General features: G+C 47.6%; 1 protein-coding gene across 1 annotated transcript in view; it reads left to right on the forward strand.

Moving 5' to 3' along the window:
• Window positions 1-21497, forward strand: part of LOC143984157 (uncharacterized) — a 148485-nt gene that overhangs the window by 53328 nt on the left and 73660 nt on the right. The window contains exon 4 of the mRNA XM_077484463.1: window positions 19019-19130. Coding sequence (XP_077340589.1) covers window positions 19019-19130 — 112 coding nt within the window. The remainder of the gene's footprint in view (window positions 1-19018; window positions 19131-21497) is intronic.

A 21497-nucleotide genomic window follows, 5' to 3' on the forward strand; every position in this document is an offset into this window, starting at 1 on the left:
AAAAGCACAATCATGGTTTAATGTAAAAATAGGACATTGGGTTTAAATTAGCCTGTTAAAGTTGATAAATACTAGTTGATACTTTAACACATTATATTGCTGTACTTAACGCTGAAGGTATGATTTTTTTTGCCGTAGTTACATAGGTCCAGCTTAGACCAATGAAAGCATGCCTATCCCATTCAAGACTTTCTCTGAATGTTGGCACTGCCGACTGTGGTTACTATGTAGAATTGCAACCGCTTGGCACTGGATCTGGAAGACTGCTGCTATGACTGAAGTAACAGCGACTACTATGATGATTTGCAGTGCAGTCACGCAGGAGATATGCAACTTTGCAAAAAATGGAAAATTCCTATCAAAATACTTACCGTAATTTTCCTTTCCTGATGGACTCCATGGCAGCAACGTGTGGGTTAAGTCCCGCCTCCACTACCCCATAGGACACTACTCCCATAAATCTTTGCTCCCTGCCCCTGGCTGTGTTCGGTAACTAGCCTACTCCAGCCATTTGGGAGGGAACTCCTGCTGCCATGGAGTCCATCAGGAAAGGAAAATTACGGTAAGTATTTTGATAGGAATTTTCCATTTCTTGATCATACATCACGGGACACAGGAGCTTCATTACATAGTGGGTTATATAGGCACCTCTGGTGATTGGACACTGGTTGACCCTAATTAAGGAGAATTCCTCCCCTATATAACCCCTCCCATCTGGGAGGCACCTCAGTTTTTTCGCCAGTGTCTGGGTGATGGTCACGTAAAACTTTAGCTCTATGCAGGTCCCTGCAGGGCCGAAGGGCTACATCAAACCGGATCCATATCTCGGGCCGATATTTGACTCCCAAGATGGTATGGTACCCGGGCCTCGTCTGCCGAAGAAGCGAGGTTTTGCCTGTGAGTCCTCTCCATTGGAAGACTGGGCTCTGGGAAAACCAGACTTGGGGTACTGTTTATACAGAGCGCCCGAAAGTTTCTGGCAGAGCTTTTTACATGGCCCAGGTGGGAGGATCTTTTCGTAAGAGCCCCAGATATACCTGAAGGTTGGCTAACAATACCCGCCGTGATGGGTGAAGGCTGGAATTGGTCTGTTTCAGCAATTCCTGCGGCGGGGACAGGTAAGGGAAGTCATCCTATATATTTAAATATATGAATGGATTTCTTCATTGTGAGTAGTTGTATGTCTTACCTGGTTTCCACCACTAGAGGGAGTAAGAGCAGCCTGATGCATACTTACATGCCTTTCAATACACACGCTCAGTGAAAGTCTGGTTCTTCAGCTACTCACGTCTCCATTGCAGTCCCTGCCACAGATGAAGGTAAACAGGGGTCCCACGCAGTTCAGGGGTCCCACGCTGCTCCGTTTTGGGTTCTCCTCCCCCCCCGGATTCCGCGATCCTCGTGCACGCGCGCGGGCGCGTGCACGTGCGCCGGGCGCACTCCCGGCCTTATGGAGGAGGGGGGGGGGTGTGGTTGCGAGCCGTGCACGTCAGTGTGCACGGCGCTGTACTGCGCAGGCGCCAGGCGGCAATTTTAAAAAGCCCAGAGCGTCAGGGGACTGTAACTGGAGACACAGGAGCTGTGGGCAGTAAGCATCCGTGGGGATTGGATCCAGGCAAACCTTAAGACACCTACTCAGCGTCAGGTTGTGCAGTTTAAGCATATATTTATTTATTGTGAGACTTTAAGCGCAACAGTGATCGCACTTGTACTAGTACCTCTGCTTTGTAGCCTAGTACTATGTCTCCTCGTAAGAGGGTCTCAGGGGGAGGTAATAAGAGCACTGGTAAGTCACCGCCTAGGTCCAGGGGTTCCAAAAGTGCCTGTAGATTACCATCCCCCTCTGCAAGACTGGAGCCAGCCTCTCAAGACGAGTCAGTGCACCTGTCAGGTTTGCAGCCTCTCCTAATGTCGCAGCCCCGGTTTATGTCACTGAGATACTCCCTTAGGGCTACATTGGAGGGTTTTGAAGGGAGAATCATGAATTTTATTTCTGCTTCCCTAAAAGATAGCAAGAAAAGGGGTAGATCCCCTCCCTCTGCTGGTATCCCTCTCTCGGATAGTTTTTCTGAAAATGAGGAGGGATCCCTATCTTTGGATAGGGATCATGAGCAGTCGGATGAGTCAGAGGATGAGGAGATAGTCCCCTCCTCCCAGGCACTCAGGAAGCAGGTGCAGTATTATACTGAATTGGTGCGGACCACATTCAGAATGCCTGCTGCTGAAGTCGCTACGTCCTCTGTTTCTTCCCTGGGAGTCAGGAAAGCCCCACAGACTGCTTATTCCTTTCCAATTCATCCTTTAATGGATAAATTGATGTATGAGGATTGGGGACATCCCGATAAACTGTTTACTCCTCCCAAAAGGTTTTCCATGCATTATCCTGTGGAGGAAAGTTTCACCAAGAAGTGGGGGGTCCCATCTGTCGATGCGGCTGTTTCTTGTGTGAATAAAAACCTAACTTGTCCTTTGGATAATGCGCAGGTTTTCAAGGATCCAACCGATAAAAGGCTGGAAATCTTATTAAAAGCCTCCTTTTCCATGGCTGGCGCTGTGGTGCAACCTACAGTCGCAGCCGTGGGGTTGTGTCAGTTCCTCAAGGAACAAGTTAAACAGATGTTTGGGCTCCTTCCCAGTGAGGAAGTAGAAAATTATGCAGAATTGCCTCACATCCTGTGTTTTATAATTGATGCGATTTTGGATTCTGTCTAACAAGCATCACGTTTGTCCCTCATGTTGGTACACATGCGTAGGGCCCTATGGCTAAAAAATTGGGCTGCTGAGCTGTCATGGAAAAAGCATTTGACTGGGTTCCCGTTTAAAGGGGAGCGTTTGTTTGGGGAAGAATTAGATAAATTCGTCCAAAATATTTCAGGAGGTAAGTCTACACTCCTTCCAGTCAAAAAGAGCAAGCGTCCTTCATTTAGGCGTGCTCTCTCTCCCGAAGCATCAAGCTCTAAACAGTGGCGACGGCCTTCTCAGTCCTCCACTGCTAGAAAGGCTCAAGGCCGAGCCCAGGGACAGAAAAAGACTTGGGGGCGAAAGCCTGCCAAGCAGAGCCCCAAAACTTCCTTGTGAAGGGGCGCCCCCGCTCGGCAGAGTGGGGGGAAGGCTCCTGCAGTTTGCAGGCGTCTGGCGGGAAGAGATCCAGGACAAGTGGGTGATCTCTTCAGTATCTCTGGGCTACAAGCTAGAGTTTCAGGAGATTCCACCTTCTCGTTTCCTAAGGTCAAGGATCCCCAGGGATCCAGTAAAGCAAAAACCGCTATTCCTGGCCTTAGATCAGTTACTATCCCAGGGTGTGATAGTAGAAGTGAGCCCGAAAGATCAGGGTTCAGGGTTTTATTCAAATCTCTTCACCGTTCCAAAACCAAATGGAAGTGTCAGACCTATCCTGGATCTGAAAGACCTAAACCGGTTTTTACACATCCAGACCTTCCGTATGCAGTCAATCCGCACTGTGGTCTCCTCCCTGCAAGGGGGAGAATTCATGGCATCAATAGATATCAAGGATGCATATCTCCATGTGCCAATTTTTCCCGCACACCAGAAATTTCTAAGGTTCGCGGTACAGCAGCGCCATTTTCAATTTGTGGCCTTGCCGTTCGGGCTTGCTACAGCCCCTCGAGTCTTCACAAAGATTCTGGACCCTCTCTTAGCAATCTTAAGAGTTCAGGGTATAGCCGTCATGGCTTATCTAGACGACTTGCTTCTCGTAGAGAGAACTGCAGCGTCAGAGAAGTCGCAGCATCACCAAGACGCTAGAACATCTAGAACGCCTAGGTTGGATTATAAACCTAGAAAAGTCGTCCCTACAACCGACTACCAGGTTGGAATACCTAGGTATGATTATCGACACCGCTCAGGGCAGGGTGTTTCTTCCAAGGCTAAAGGCCTTGGCCATTGGAGATCTGGTGCGCCTGATTCTGGGCAGAAGATCTTCCTCCATTCGGTTGTGCATGAGACTATTGGGAAAGATGGTCGCCTCCTTCGAGGCCGTCCCATTCGCCCAGTTCCATTCAAGGCCTCTGCAAAGATGCATCCTTGCGGCTTGGAACAGGAAGCCCCAATCCCTGGTTCTTCCTATGCGTTTATCCCCCGGGACACGCAAAAGTCTTGTCTGGTGGTTACAAACCAGGAATTTGCTGAAAGGCAAAACTTTTCTTCCTCTCTCATGGAAGATTATCACAACAGATGCCAGCCTGACAGGCTGGGGAGCTGTATTGGAGGGAACGTGCTCGCAGGGGAAATGGTCTGCGCCCGAAAGTCTACTGCCCATAAATATCTTGGAGATTCGGGCAGTTTACATGGCACTCATAGAGTGGTCTTACAGACTGCGAGGTTTCCCGGTTCGGGTTCAGTCCGAAAATGCCACCGCAGTGGCTTATATCAATCACCAGGGCGGTACCAGAAGTCTGGTGGCCCAAAAGGAGGTGAATCGCATACTTGTCTGGGCAGAAAAGCATGTTCCGTGTATTTCTGCAGTCTTCATCCCAGGAGTGGAGAATTGGCAGGCGGATTTTCTCAGCCGCCAGCAATTGTGCCCAGGAGAATGGGCTCTGCACCCCGACGTGTTTCAGAACATATGTCACAAGTGGGGCACTCCAGACGTAGATCTGTTTGCATCCAGGTTCAACAGGAAACTGGACAAGTTTGTGTCAAGGACAAGAGATGCACTTGCTCAGGGGTCAGATGCTCTGACGGTTCCCTAGGATCAGTACAATCTGATCTATGCCTTCCCCCCGAGCCCGCTGCTGTCGCGGTTCCTGGGAAGGGTCAAGAGGGAGACGAAGTCGGTCCTTTTGGTGGCCTCGGCTTGGCCCAGGCAACCATGGTATGCAGAAATCATGAAGTTGGCAGTAGGCAGGCCATGGACCCTCCCTCTCCGGCCAGATCTGCTCTCACAGGGTCCAATCTACCATCCTGCTTTACGCAGTCTGAATTTGACGGTTTGGCTGCTGAGACCCGCATTCTGAGAGACCGTGGCCTTTCGGGGCCAGTCCTTTCTACTCTGGTCAATGCCAGAAAGCCGGCCTCCAGGCGTATTTATTACAAAATCTGGAGGACATATGTTTCCTGGTGTGAACTCAGGAAGTGGCATCCTAGAAAGTATGTCATTAACAGAATCTTGGCCTTTCTCCAGTCAGGCCTAGAAATGAATTTGGCCATAAGCAATATCAAAGTGCAGATTTCGGCCCTATCGGTATTTTTTCAAAAACCACTTGCATCACATTCCCTGGTACGGGCTTTTATCCAGGGGGCCATGCGGACAAAGCCGCCAGTTAAACCTCCGGTATGCCCATGGGATCTGAATTTGGTTCTCTCGGCCTTACAGGGGCAACCTTTTGAACCTTTGCATCTGGCTTCTTTAGCTCTCCTGACTAAAAAGCTGGTCTTCTTAGTAGCCATATCCACGGCTAGAAGAGTATCAGAGTTGGCAGCTCTTTCCAGTAAAGAGCCATATTTAATTATCCATAAGGACCGGGTGGTTATGCGTCCCAACAGGTCCTTTCTACCTAAGGTGGTTTCGGGTTTCCATTTGAATCAGGATGTAATCCTACCATCCTTTTTTTCCGGACCCTCAGTCCACAGAGGAAGAGTCTTTTCACACTTTGGATGTGGTTAGAGCAATCAGGGTTTATCTTCAGGCAACTTCTGAGATAAGGAAAACTGATTGTTTATTTATTCTGCCGGAAGGCCCCAGAAAGGGTCAGGCAGCGTCAAAATCCACCCTCTCAAGGTGGATCAGACAAGTTATTTCTCAGGCCTATGACTTAAAGGGGAAGATTCCTCCTTTTCAGGTGAAAGCGCACTCTACTAGGGCTGTCAGTGCTTCTTGGGCAGTGCATCACCAGGCCTCCCTGGCTCAGATCTGTAAGGCTGCGACTTGGTCATCAGTCCATACATTCACCAGATTCTATCAGGTGGATGTCAGAGGGCAAGAGGATATCGCCTTCGGGCGCAGTGTACTGCAGGCTGCAGTTTAGGTCCTCGGGTCCCTGGCGGTCTATGATTATGATCTGTGTCTCCCTCCCCTCAATCTGAGAATTGCTATGGGACATCCCACTATGTAATGAAGCTCCTGTGTCCCGTGATGTATGATCAAGAAAATGGGATTTTTATATACAGCTTACCTGTAAAATCCTTTTCTTGAGAGTACATCACGGGACACAGGGCTCCCGCCCCTCTTGGGTTTTACGTGGTTTCTTATTGCTTTGCTACAAAACTGAGGTGCCTCCCAGATGGGAGGGGTTATATAGGGGAGGAATTCTCCTTAATTAGGGTCAACCAGTGTCCAATCACCAGAGGTGCCTATATAACCCACTATGTAATGAAGCTCCTGTGTCCCGTGATGTACTCTCAAGAAAAGGATTTTACAGGTAAGCTGTATATAAAAATCCCATTTTTCCTGACAGACTCCATGGCAGCAACGTGTGGGAAATAACTCGCCAAACACACCCGGGTGGGCAAAATGCTGAACAAAAGATTTATTTAACACTGTCGGCCGACAGGACTTTTAAACCAAAATCAACAGAGGATAAAGATGCTGGCTCAACACAATAGTGAGACATGAAAGTATGAATTGAAGACCAGGAGGCCGCTCTGCAGATTACATCAGGCGCAACGTGACGCGAAGCCGCCCATGAGGTTGAGAGACTTCTGGTAGAGTGAGCTGTAACCGCCTCAGGAGGAGCCAAGCCCTTCTCTCTATAAGCCCATTGAATTGCCTGGACCACCCAAGCAGCGATGGATCTAAAGCCCCGTACACACGAGAGGACTTATGTCCGACAAACTTCCGAAGGAGTTCCGTCGGAGTTCTGCTGGAATTCCGACGGAGTTCTGACAGACTTTTCGGCTGAGCGGACTTGGCCACACACAATCACACTAAACTCCGACGGATTCGAACGTGATGACGTACGACTGGATTCGAATAAGGAAGTTCATAGCCAGTAGCCAATAGCTGCCCTAGCGTCGGTTTTAGTCCGTCGGAGTAGCATACACACGAGCAAATTTTTCGAAGGGACCGGGTCCGGCGGAGTTCCTTCGGAAAAATTTGAAGCATGTTCCATATTCTAAAGTCCTTCGGACTTTGGCTAGTCAAAAGTCCGTTGCAGCCCACACACGATCGAATAGTCTGACGGACTCAGTCCGTCGGACTTTGGATGTTGAAAAGTCCGCTCGTGTGTACGGGGCTTAACAGAGGCCTTGGCGCCCCTACTTTTCCCGTTAAATAGCACGAAGAGGAAGTCAGATTGACGAAAAGAAGCTGTAACATCCAGATATTGTTTTAGAGTAACTCCCAAATCGAGTGGATGTGGATCCTGACTTCCAGCAGAATTGAAGGTAGGAAGAGTGATTTCCTGGTTTTCATGGAAAACAGAGGTAACTTTGGGATTTGTCCCCAACATCGGAATTAGGACTACCCTATCTGGAAAGAAGGTGAGAAAAGGTTCCTTTGCGCCTAGAGACTGAATTTCGGATATTCTCTTTGCCAAAGTTATGGCTACCAGAAAGGAGGTTTTAAGGGTTAATTCTCTGATTGAGAGCGTTTTGTCAAGTTGAGAGAAGAAATCTAGAACCAATGGAAGGTCCCATTTGGGGAATCTAGGCTTCCTTTGTGGCCTAAGCCTGACTGCTCCTTTGAAGAATTGTTGGACCAAGGGATGATTGGCCCATGCGACTCCAGAAAAAGCTGAAATTGCTGAAACCTGGACCCGGAGAGAACTAACCGAAAGGGAGATATCCAATCCTGATTGCAAGAAGCTTAAAACGTCCCGGACTGTCAGGGTATTACAGGAACTGGACCTTGAAGACAAGTGATCTGCAAACTTCGCCCAAATTCTCTCATATACCCGGTTAGTACTACTTCTTCGTGCACTAAGAAGAGTGGGAATGACTTCTTCAGGACAGCCTAAAGCCTTCAACCGTCCCCTTTCAAAAACCAAGCCTTTAGGCGCAGGTGATCCGGGCAAGGATGTAATCTCGACCCTTGAGACAGAAGGTTTGGCCTGGATGGTAAAGGAATTGGATCCCTGACACTGAGGAGCATCAGAAGTGGAAACCAGGGTCTGTTGGGCCAATAAGGGATTATGGCTATCACTTCTGCTGTCTCTGACCTGAGTCTCCTCAGGAACTGATGAATAATAGGAGTTGGAGGAAAGGCATAGGCCTTGTGGAACCACCATTTCTCTGTCAAGGCATCCACCCCGTAGGCTTGAGGATCCCTGTAACTTGAATAGTACTTCTCCAGTTTTTTGTTGCAGGGAGAGGCAAACAGGTCGACTTCTGGGGAGAGCCCCATTGTCAGGATCCAGTTGAACACTTCCTCGTGAAGAGACCACTCGTTGTTGTCCAGAAGTATCCGGGAAAGAAAGTCTGCCTGAACGTTCTGAATCCCTGGGACATAGGATGCTGTCAGATCCTTCAGGTTCCTCTGAGCCCAGGTCATGATCGGTTCCACCTCCTGGAGAAGGGATAGACTTCGGGTACCCCCTTGCCTTCTTATGTACGCTACTGCTGTGGTATTGTCTAGCCTGAGTGAGACCGAGGCTCCTGAAATCAGATGCCGAAAGGCTAGCAGAGCTTGAAAGGCTGCCCTTAACTCCAGGATGTTCGACACCGTCCCTCTGGAGGGGAGAATCCAGGTGCCCTGAGCCACTTCCGCCAGACAGTGGGCGCCCCAACCCCTGTTGCTGGCATCTGTTGTTATGGTGACCCATGAGATGGGGAGAATGGAATGGCAGTTGCAGAGATTTTCCCGTTGGAGCCACCACAGAAGGGAATTCCTCATGGATAAGGTGATCCGAATCAGATGGGTTTTGCTGCCTGACCATTGATGAAGGAAACCCTTCTGAAAGGGCCTCATCCTCCACTGTGCCCACCTCACCATCGGAATTGTCGCTACCATAGTGCCTATAATTTTCAGGCACTGGAGAGCCTGGAGATGAGAGGCAGAGAGGGCTGGACGGATTCTGTCCCTGACCACTGACAACTTCTCTTCTGGTAATGAGATGGTGCCTCTGACAGTGTTGAATAGGGCCCCTAAGAACACCAGCCGGTGAGATGGGACCAGCTGGCTCTTCTCCAAGTTCAAGATCCACCCGAATTCCTGTAGGGTGGAGATAACCTGCTTTCTGTGTACCAGAAGTTGATCCTTGTCTTGAGCCAACAACAGAAGGTCGTCTAGGTAGTGATGTAGACGAATCCCTTTGGTTCTCAGAAGAGCTACCACTGGCAACAGTACTTTTGAAAATACACGAGGAGAAGTTGATAGCCCGAAGGGAAGGCATGTAAATTGAAAATGGCTTTCGCCCACGGAGAAGCGGAGATACTGCTGGTAATTTTCTGCAACTGGGACATGAAAATAGGCATCCTTGAGGTCTATGGAGACCATCCAGTCCCCTACTTGAACAGATTGTTGAATTGTGGATAATGACTCCATCTTGAATTTTTCTTTTTTGATAAAACTGTTCAAGTGAGTTAGATCTATGACCGGCCTCCAGGCCCCGCTCTTTTTCTGGACCATAAACAAAGGAGAATAGATTCCCATGCCTCGCTGAATGACTGGAACATGGATAACGGCGCCTTGAGCCAACAAAGATTCCACGTAGGCTAGAAGAATTAGCCTTTTTTCGTCTGAGGCCGGGAGAGGGGTGGGGACCCATCTGAGCCTGGGAGATTCCTTGAAGGTCCAAACATGACCTGAGGAGACGGTCTTGACGGTCCAGAAGTCTTGGATCGAGGCCGCCCAGACATGGCGAAAGTGGAAAAAGACGAGCCCCCACCTGCCCTGTCTGAGCGGGCCCAACCTCAAAAGGATTTAGTTGGTTCCCTCTCTCCCTTTAAATCACTTTTTGTAGATTTTTTAAAAGAGGATTGTCTTGATTTCCAGGACCTGGAAAATTCGCGGCCTGGTCTGTAACTGCGAGCTTCCCTGGCTCGTTCCTGGTACTGTCTCTTTGGAAAAGACCTTCTCTGTGCTTGCAAACGCCGGTCCTGGGGGAGGAACCCCGACTTCCCACCAGTTGCTCGGGTAATAGCCTCATCCAACTTATTGCCGAAAAGGGAGGACCCTTCAAAGGGGATACGGCACCATACTTGTTTTGAGGCTGGGTCTGCCAGCCAAGGGCGGAGCCAAAGAGCCCGTTTAGCCGTAACAGAAGAAAGCATCACCCGAGCCACCAGGTGTATGATGTCGATAGAGGCCTCCCCAAGAAAGGCGGAGGCCAGCCTAAGTTCTTGGATAGGCGAGCTCTTAGCCGTATCTTCAGAGATATTTCTAAGGCCGCGTACACACGCGGGGACTGTTCGCCCAACTTTGTCCGCTGAACAGTGTTTCGGCGGACAGTCCGCTCGTGTGTGGGCTTTCAGCGGACAGTTTCAGCGAACAGTCCGCTGAACAAGGTTTTTCGGAAATTCCGAAAAACTGTCCGCTGAAACTTTGTTTCAGCGAACAGTCCCCTCGTGTGTAGGCTTGTTCGGCAAACTAAGTTCTGCGCATGCTCAGAAAGGATTTACACGCCGAAAGTTATAATGCAGTGTATAGGACGTCGTATTTTTCGTCCCGTCGTACGTGCCGTTCACGTCATCGCGCAGGGTTTCAGCAAACTGTTCGTCCGTCGTGTGTGGCCATGTCCGTCCATGCTAATTTTGAGCGGACTGTTTGCCGAAACTGTTTGACGGACAAAGTTGGGCGAACAGTCCCCGCGTGTGTACGCGGCCTAAGTGTCTCATCTACACTATCTGTCCATATCTCCATTGCTTTGGACATAGCGGCCAGAGCTAGCGCTGGCTTACAGGCCATTCCTGCTGTGAGATACACTCTCTTCAAATCAGCATCAATCCGTCTGTCCAGAACATCCTTAAAAGACACAGTATCCTCTAAGGGAAGTGTGACATGTTTCACCAGCCTCATGACTGCTGCGTCTACCAATGGCGCTGACTCCAAATGCTTCACCTCTTCTTCATTGAAAGGATAGAGTTTAGAAACCTTCGATAGCATGGAATTTTTCTTCTCCACCTTGCCCCATTTATCTGTGATAATCTCACCTAGCTCAGAGATAAAAGGAAAATTAATCCGTTCCTTCTTTAATTGCTTAAAGAATTTTCTTTGTTTGGAAGGAGCAGCCACAGAATCTTCCCAGTTCAGTGTCTCTCTAACAGCTCTGACCAGAGGAGGAAGTAGAGCGAAATCAAAACCCACACAGGGATCACTTTCATCAGAGTCACTGTCAGATATGGCAGCTGAGGGGTGGCTATGCGCAGAGGATTCCCAAGTATCCTGCAGCTGAGTCTCCCTTCCTGGAGAAAGTGGCGGCTCTGCCGGGGAAACATAGGACTGGCCCTCAATATTTCTGAGGGACTCCTTAACAACTTTTTCCACCAGGGTTTTAAGTTGTTGATCCGCGTCACCCCTTTCATTGGTAGCCTTAGCGTAGCAAGGATCGCATAAAGATTTTCCTGCCGGTACAAGAGCTCTGCACCCCCAACAGGCACTAGCTGAGTGACTAGATTGAGTCCTCGAGGAGTGCGATCGTTCCTCACTACGGTGTCCTGATCTTGAGGAGGAACCATAATGTTTTGATTTGGAAGAGGAGTGCCGGTGATGCGACTTGGAGGAGTCGCTCCCTCTATGAGAGCTGCGATGCTGTTCTGACCTGGAAGGGCTGAAACAGGAACAAGACAAGAAACCACAAGAGACAAGACATCAGGACAGAGCTAACAGATAAATACCCCTCCCCCCACCAGACCTTCAGGTGAACATTAGAAATACCTTTTATGAGAGGGCTGGCCACAAACAGGCGGTAAAGAATCCATGTCCTCAGCGATATCCATACGCACTGAAAAGATGACAAGGGATCAGTGCAAGGGACAGGGAAGGGATAGCCACCCTGTCCCAGAATGCCACTTACCAGTAGATGCAACACAGAGGCAGGGGGAAGTCACTGCAACAGCCCGCAAGCATTCCCAAAGCTTGCAGACTAATTCCCCGTTTAAATAGCCCGCCCCTGTGATGTCACCGCCCTGCCTGTGCGCATGCGCGAAATGGCAGCAATTTGCCGCTATCGCGCATGCGCGAAACCAAGCCTCGATCTCCACCGCGTTCGCGCATGCGCAGTACGGCCGAGAACGCAAACCCGGAAGTAGAACGGCGGCTGGAACGCGGAAGAACCAGCCGCCATGCCTGCACATACAAACAAACAGAAAAAACGAAGACAGATAAAAAATACAAAAACTGCTGCCATAATGAACTTATAGAACCTCTCACTACTCCCACCACGATCGATCACTCGGCCGAAGATAAGGTAAGATGACACCGGACTTTCCAGGGGGCAGAACAGGTCACCTGCTAATAGCTGGCTATCCGACCAATGCGCAGCCTGCCTGCCAGTGGCCAGGACATGGGCTTCTTCACAGCGCCTCTTCCACTGCCCACTCCATACCCTGCTAATAGCTAGGGCTTAGCGGAGTAATGCGACTTTCCAGACCCAGAGTCGCAGACCGGCCGACCTCGATCGTGGGGATGATAAATCTTCAGGTAGAAAGACCACCTCTGGGTCCTTCGGAGGAGGACAAAAAAAGAACACGGCCAGGGGCAGGGAGCAAAGATTTATGGGAGTAGTGTCCTATGGGGTAGTGGAGGCGGGACTTAACCCACACGTTGCTGCCATGGAGTCTGTCAGGAATTTTTTTTATCTAAACTTTAAAAAAGGACTATTGGCTTTTTAGCAGACCAATACCTAAGTGCATGAACAGTTGTTGCCTGTGCCCACCCTCTCTACTACTTTGTACTGAATGACAGCATAACCCTCAGACTACAATAGTGGAATGGTATTCAATGTCTTGTTGCATCAAATTAAATTACATGCATTCCTAAATTAGAACTAAAGGACAAATTTCGTTTTTTTGTTTTTTTTTATTTAGCAGTAGAAAAAATGGGTGTTATAGCCCCTGTCAGTTTTTCATGCTATTTGTGTTCTAAAGAAAAGCCTGGCAAGTGTTAAATGAGACAGCTCACATGACTAGGTGTGTGATTGCCATCATCCCTATGATACCAGGAAAAATTTGAAAACCTCTACTTTGGGATTTTTAAGGCAATGAAATAATAATTAGGAAAAAGTTTCTATATATAAGAAATTAGATTTTTAACATAGAATAAAAATAAAAAATGTTCTACTTATTTTTTATTCTCATATATTAAAAATAAAATTTCTTTTATATAGAAACTTTTTCTAAATGATTATTTCATTGCTTTAAAAATCCCAAACTAGAGGTTTTCACATTTTTCCAGCCTGGCAGGTGTTTTACTGTCCCTCCACTCTATCCAAAACAAAAAAAAACATTTTTTACTTTAGTTATATACATTGGCCCTAGGGTCATCATATACAGTATATTGGACTGGAAGAGTTGTAATTTATCATAGGCTTGTGTGGCCATTTTAAATACAATTAGAGCGCTTAACCACTTGCTTACTGGGCACTTAAACACCCTTCATGCCCAGACCAATTTTTAGCTTTCGGTGCTCTCACACTTTGAATGACAATTACTCAGTCATGCAACACTGTACCCAAATAATTTTTTTGTCCTTTTTTTCCACAAATAGAGCTTTCTTTTGGTGGTATTTGATCACCTCTGGGGTTTTTATTTTTTGCGCTATAAATGAAAAAGACCGAAAATTTTTTAAAAAAACGCATACACTGTATTTCTTTGTTTCTGTGACAGAATTATGCAAATTTTTAATTTTTCTTCATAAATTTTGGACACAATTTATACTGCTACATATCTTTGGTAAAAATAACCCAAACTAGTGGATATTATTTGGTCTTTGTGAAAGTTATAGAGTCTACAAGCTGTGGTGCGAATCGCACAAAATTGATCACATCTGATGTTCTGGTGGCCTATCTCGCTTCTTGTGACCCGAACAAGTCAGGAAAGTACAAATACCCCCCAAATGACCCCTTTTTGGAAAGTAGACATTCCAAGGTGTTTAGTAAGAGGCATGGTGAGCTTTTTGATGTTGCCATTTTTTTCCCACAATTCTTTGCAAAATTAAGATTTTTCATTTTTTTTATTTTTTCCACAAAATTGTCATTGTAATAGGTTATCTTTCTCACATGGCATGTTTATACCACAAATGACACCCCCCAAAAAATTCTGCTACTCCTCCTGAGTATTACAATACCACATGTGTGGGACTTTTTCACAGCCTGGCCACATAGAGAGGCCCAACATGCAGGGAGCGCCATCAGGTGTTCTAGGAGCATAAATTACACATCTAACTTGTTGACTACCTATTACACTTTTGAAGGCCTTGGAGCACCAGGACAATGACACGTGGAACTAATGACAGATGGCACTGATACGTGGCAATGATGACACTTATATGTGGCACTGATGACACGTGGCACTGATGACAGATGGCACTAATATGTGGCACTGATGACAGATGGCACTTATACGTGGCACTTATACGTGGCACCGATGGCACGTGGCACTAATACGTGGCACTGATGACAGATGGCACTAATACGTGACACTGATGACAGATGGCACTAATACGTGGCACTGATGACAGATGGCACTAATACGTGGCACTAATACGTGCCACCGATGACAGATGGCACTAATACGTGGAACCGATGACGCGTGACACTGATGACAGATGGCACTGATAAGTGGCATTAATGACACGTGACGCTGACAACAGATGGCACGTGACACTGACAGGTGGCACTGATGACAAATGGCACTGATATGTGGCACTGATGACAGATGGCACTAATATGTGGCACTGATGACAGATGACACTATGTGGCACTGATGACACGTGGCACTGATGACAGATGGCACTTATATACGTGGCACTGATGACAGATGGCACTGGGGACAAATAGCACTGACAACAGGTGGCACTGGGGACAGATAGCACTAACAGGTGGCACTGGGGACAGATAGCACTAACAGGTGGCACTGGGGCAGGTAGCACTGGGGTGGATGGCACTGGGGCGGATGGCACTGGGGTGGATGGCACTGGGGCAGGATGGCACTGGGGTGGATGGCACTGGGGCAGGATGGCACTGGGGCAGGATGGCACTGGGGCAGGATGGCACTGGGGCGGATGGCACTTTTTTTAACTTTTTTTTTTACACTTACGGCCGCTGCAGCCATTCATCTCCCCCTCTCACACGCTGTCTGTGTGAGGAGGGAGAGCGGCGCTGAGAGATGATCTCATATGTTTACATATGAGATCATCTCACATTGGACATGCCGATCACGCTGTAAACGGCCGCTGTGATTGGCCGTTTACAGCGATCTGTGTTTGCCTGTCTCCGGGGGACACGGCAGACACAACTTCCCCGATGCGCGACCACGGCGGCGCGCATTGCAGAAGTAAACAACAGGACATCCAGGGACGGCCTCCTGGACGAAAGCGCCTGCTCTATAGCCGTCATTCGGCTATAGGGCGGACGGGAAGAGGTTAAAGTGATTGTAAACAATCCATTCAGTTTAAAATAGAAATGAAAGGCAAACCATTTGAGTATAGATATAAAAAAACATTATCAACAACTTATTTTTTTCCATTTTTTTTTTTATAAGTGATCACATTTCCTCTGTACTGCATAAAAGCTGGGGAGGAGCAGCAACAGCACATTGATCTTCCCAGTGAAAGGCTGTGTAGGGGGGCATGTCAGGACAAGTCTGATCATTGGAGGAAAGCAAGTTATGTTCCCAGCACAGTTACTCAACACATTGTCAGCACAACAACTGACAATGGTGTGTTCTACTGCTTAGTGTGGTCAGTTTTTAATGGTAAAGCAGAGGCACCATCAGGGATTTCACACAAAAGAACCAATACAAAGAGAACCGGATACTTTTTTATACAAGTACACAGTACAGCAGGTACATATCAGAAATATGAAGTGCTGGGGTGACAAACACTTTAAATGGGTTCTTCTTTTAAAGATAAATAAAATCCAAACTTGTATAGTAACATTGTGTGACCTAATCTCATCTGGCCTTTTTTTTGGATCATCAGTAGATAACTCTCCCCTCAGGGTTTCAGTATTACTTACGTTTTGCTGCTGGGGAAGATGCCTTAAGTATCCCAATGCATACAGGATAACGTATTGTAAAATGTACACAGTAAACACACATTTTATTGCTGCAGACAGAGGAATGAGAAGCCATTGGGAGGTTTAACATTCTGGCAATCACCTAGAATGTAAATATGGGTTCATCTGTGAAGGAAGTTGTGGTAAACGAGTAAAAGGGATGGGGATTATTGCGGTGCCAAAACAACTCAATCAGAATTAGTATTAAAATAAAAAATTGTATTACAATATATAACAATCAAATAAATATTGTGTGGGAAGCAACAATCAAAAAAGGAAACACGGAAAGTTTTTACTAATGGCCCAGATGATATAGGCCAGTTATGGTGATGGGTCTAGTCTTCCCTACATATTTCGCCAAGACATTGGCTTCTTCAGGGCAATAGGACGTAACCAATTATAGTAAATGTTGCTTCCAATCCCACCAAATGGCGGGGCCCGTATGGGGTAGCTTCCCAAGGGAGGCAAACCAACACCACCTTAGTGTGGCTGCAGAGGGCCAAAAGGAGACGAATAAAAACAAGAGAAAATGAAGATAGGGAATTAGAGGAGGGGCGCTGGAATAGCCGGAAATATCCAATCAACCAATGAAGGCTTAACGGTAGAGGCTTGAGGTAGATAAACCAAAGCAGGTAAAGTACTGTCCTGGGCTTCAAGGTATGATGCAAGTATGCAGGGGATAGTGCATATAGTATGGTTCTGCACTAGGTGTAAGTGATGTCCCAAACTGACAAGGCCTTTTATGGAGAGATCCTATGTGTACAGCGCCCCTTAGAATCAGTGTTGTTGTGGTAAACTACACTGAGTAGTAAAGTCAATTTCAGACAATTTTTTTTTTAGTTTTGGATAGGCTTGTAAAGAATAAGTTATTCCGTCGAGTTTGTAATTGCTATTCATAATGCTACTGGAACAATATCACTACCTGTTCCTATGATAGCAGGACAATACATGGAGGACTTTATGTGACTTCTTGTCACTAGGATCACAATCTGACAGTTTCTATCACTTCCACGCAGGGCCGCCATCAGGGGGGTACTGCCAGTACACAAGTAAGGGGCCCAGGTATCCAAGGGGCCCGGACCATGGGTCACAACTCAGGCCATCTTTAACAGGAGGCAGCTGCCGTTAGAGCAGACCGTCTGCCAGGATACAGAAAAGGCTGGAGAGGTGGGCGGATCCGATGTGTGCGGGTCGGGGCCCGCTGTCAGGTGATGTGCGGGGTGGGGTGAGGTGAGCTGCAAGGTTGGAGGGCTCATTGGAGGATAACATCTGGGGGGAGGAGCCCCCCACTTTTTTGTGCATGCAGGTCGGGGCCCACTGCAGTCCGGCAAGCTCCGCTCTGGTCAGGTACCAGTGTGCGCTGGGCTGTGCTGGGCGGGTGAAGCCAGATGGTGCCAGTTTAGTGCCCATGGAGGAGGTTAGCATGGAGAAGCCCCCCCCCGCTCTTTCTTGCAGCTTCCGCTGGAGATACTGGTGGAGATGAGACACAGGTTCAGCTACCCCTCCTGCCACTGCTAGACAAGTAAGAGCTGGGAAGACTGGTGCTTCCTTAGGTGTGTGTGACACTGCCCCCCACCTGTCCCACTCCCCCCACCTGTGACACTGCCTCCTAGCTGTCCCGCTGCCCCTCATCTATCCCACTTCCCCCACCAGTGACACTCCCTCCCACCTGTCTCGTTGCCTCCCACCTGTGACACTCCCTCCCACCTGTGACACTCCCTCCCACCTGTCACACTCCCTCCCACCCGAGACACTGCCTCTCACCTGCGACATTGCCTCTCACCTGCCCCTCTGTCCCCAACTGAGACACTCCCTATAATCTGTGACACTGTCCCTCCACCTTTCCCACTGCCCTCCCACCTGTCCTGCTGCCCCCTTCTATGACACTTTCCCCTCCTGTCCTGTTGCCCCCCACCTGTCCCACTGACCTCCTCCCATGACATTTTCCCCTCCTGTCCTGTTGCCCCCCACCTGTCCCACTGACCTCCTCCCATGACACTTCCCCCTCCAGTTCCGCTGCCTCGCCCACCTGTCCCACTGCCCCCCTTTCATCCAGCTGCCTCCTCCTGTCAAGCTGCTCTTCTCGTGTGATATTGCCCCCTCCTAACCCACTGCCCCCCACCTGTCCCCCTGTTCCCTTCCTGTTCCACTTCCCCTTTTGTCATAGGAGAAGATAGAAGTTGAGGAGGAGGAGGAAGAAATGGGATGGAGGACATTTGACTGGAGGAGGAGGACATGGGATAGAGGAGATGGGATTGCAGGAGGACGAAGAGGACATGGGATGGAAAAGGAGGAGGACATGGGATGGCCAGTGTGCGGATTCGGTGGAATGCCAGTGGGAGAGCCCTGGGGATTGTTTGCGGTCAGGACTGGAGGGGGGAGGCCTGGGCCTAAAGATGTGTAAGGGGCCCAACAATTTCTGATGGCTGCCCTGCTTCCACGTTTTCCTTCTTGTTCTGACAAGAAGTATGGAATAGCTCCCTATTTGGGACACATATTGCAAATAAACACCTCCTAGAGTTTATATGCCTTTTCCAAAGTGGTACAAAACAAAAAGAAAACAGCTGTTGCCTGAATTAGGCTTTAAAGAATAATAGAGCTAAAAAGAAAAATACAGTGATTAAGATTTGAATACATTTTATTATATTTTGAAATCCTCTCTGATTGTTTAAATGCATCTTGTGGAAATGTGTAATGCTGCAGGTGTCCAGAGCAGTGGGTACTAAACACATCTTGAGAGGCTTCCACAAGAAACATTAAGGTTGGCTAGGAGTCAGTGATTGGAGAAAATTGCTTTCAGTTAATCTTTTCTTATCTATCCATTTGTACATTTTTTTTTACACTATAGTAAATTATAGTAATATTATTTTACTGTTCAATTATTTCTATTTTTCTCATATTTTAAGCATCCTCCAAGCATAAGTAAAACTGAATTTGAGAATCTGGAAAAAAACAAACAAAACTGGCTGTCGGAACTTTGGACAAAAACAGCAGAGCAAATGGGATGTTATTCTTCAGGTTTGAAACACCTAGCCATTGTTGTATTAAGAGTAAATAGTCACTAGACAAACAGTAAGTGCATGTTATTATTTAAATGTAAAAGTCCATGCTGTCTCCCTACAATCAAGGGGAACATTCCATCCATCCATCCAACATACGTATCCATAAAATAAATTCTCAAAGATGGATAAAAATGTTGGGGAATGAATGCGCCATAACAATTTGCACATATCACAAATATAAATACTTATTCTTTATATTGACTATATATATAGATACATGAGTTAATTAAATTTTTTGAAGCTGAACTATACTCACCCTAAGTCCAGCGATGCATCATCTCTGCAACTCCTTGCCGGCTACTGACATCATTGAGCAGTCGGCTTCCAGGTCCCAATCACCAGCCGCTGCCATTGGCAGGGCCAAAATGATGACACTACTGCGTATGTACGGGAGTTCCATCAGATTCGGCGTTGCCAAATGTGTGCAGTGAGCTGTGCTTGCTCAGGTTACTGTACAGGGACGGTGTCATGTACCTGGTGATGGAGCCTGATGTGGAGAGAGTAGAGTAGTAGTCAGAGTAGTCATGTTCAGGTTGGAGTTGGCAACGATAGACAAACAGGCAGAAGGATCAGGCAGAGACGTGGTCGAAGAGCAAGCCAGGGGCCAGTTTAAGCAAAGTACAAGCGTGGTCAGACGTATCAGAACGGCAGCAAGAAATCAAACACAGAAACAGGTAGCAGAATGCTGTAGACCATAATGCAAGGTCCTAGTGCAGCACTGGGTGCCAATCTAGCGGTAAGCATGCACGCTGCCGTGCTTTCCTCATAATGGGTATAGTTGACAGGAATTCTCTGTCTGTGCATAACTATGCACCTGGGCACATTTCGGCTTTTCTGACAGGCGGAAAGGCAGGTAAGCAGCTCTAATGCAGAAGAAAGGAAGCTTGTCTCTTCTGCATTAAAAATCCTGTCTACCTGCCCATTTTCATTTTCTAGCCTAAAGTTCCACTTTAATTATAGGGGAGCAAATGATTTGTTACTCAAATATTTGTAGTAGATGGTAATGCTATCAGGTGGTGTAGAAAGCAGTCTCAAAATCCTAGTGATCTGTGGAGAAAGCAGTCTTCTCTCTTTTAAGGTTGATATTCCCCACCCCCCCAACCATCTTTTAGTTCTAATTCGGAATATACTCAAGCCATTGTGCATGGTTTAAGTAGAAGACTGGTAATCCTGTCAGATAGTGTAGAGAACAGGTCTATCCTTAGTCTTAATGTGCACTAAATAATTTTTAAGTCCTAAAGATGTTATGTGGATTTCCAGGGAAAAAATATATTCTTTATTCAGTGGCGGCTGGTGAAGTTTTAGGATGGGGGGGTGCCAGACCCCGCCCTTCGTTCTGACCCCTCCCACTTGGCAACATGGGTATGGTTTCAGCTAAATAGTGTGTGTGGCTCTAAGGTGGTGTGGTTAGTGTCTGAGATGAACGAGGGAGAGGGATGGAGGGATAGCAGGCCCAGATCCTACACAACAATAGAAATATGTGTATTCTAGAAAATTTAACAATCAGCAGATAAAGATATTCCAAACACCTGGGGTTAGCACTTCAATCATCCCGGCACCATGGTTGCTATGGTGTCAGGATGATTGAAGCGCATTATTTCTATTATAACATTGAAATATAAAATGAAATCATTCAACTCTCCATAATGCAGAATCAGTATGAGCCCTGAGCGTGTCACTAGCCACGTTGCCTGCCACCAGATGCCATCAGGTGTCCCCAGCGGAGTCTGTCCTTACATTAGGTGCCCCCAGTGGAGTCCCTCCTTACATGCAGCCTGTGTCCCACTAAATGCAGCCTGTGTCCCACCAAATTGCAGCAGCCTGTGTCACCATCAGTTGCAGCAGCATGTGTCACCATCAATTGCAGCAGCATGTGTCACCACAAAATTTCAGCAGCATGTGTCACCACCAAATTGTAGCAGCATGTGTCACCCTCAATTGCAGCAGCATGTGTCACCACCAAATTGCAACAGCACGTGTCACCATCAATTGCAGCAGCATGTGTCACTATCAATTGCAGCAGCATGCGTCCCACCAAATTGCAGCAGCATGCATCCCACCAAGTTGCAGCAGCATGTGTCACCACCAAATTGCAGCAGCATGTGTCCCACCAAGTTGCAGCAGCATGTGTCACCACCAAATGCAGCAGCATGTGTCACCACAAATTACAGCAGCATAAGTCACCATCAATTGCAGCAGCATGTGTCCCACCAAATTGCTGCAGCATGTGTCCCACCAAATTGCTGCAGCATGTGTCACCATCAATTGCAGCAGCATGTGTCACCATCAATTGCAGAAGCATGCGTCCCACCAAATTGACGCA

This window comes from Lithobates pipiens, unplaced genomic scaffold (genome assembly GCF_037356315.1).
Source record: "Lithobates pipiens isolate NorthernLeopardFrog02 unplaced genomic scaffold, aLitPip1_a1.2 Scaffold_16, whole genome shotgun sequence".
Lineage (NCBI taxonomy): Eukaryota > Metazoa > Chordata > Amphibia > Anura > Ranidae > Lithobates > Lithobates pipiens.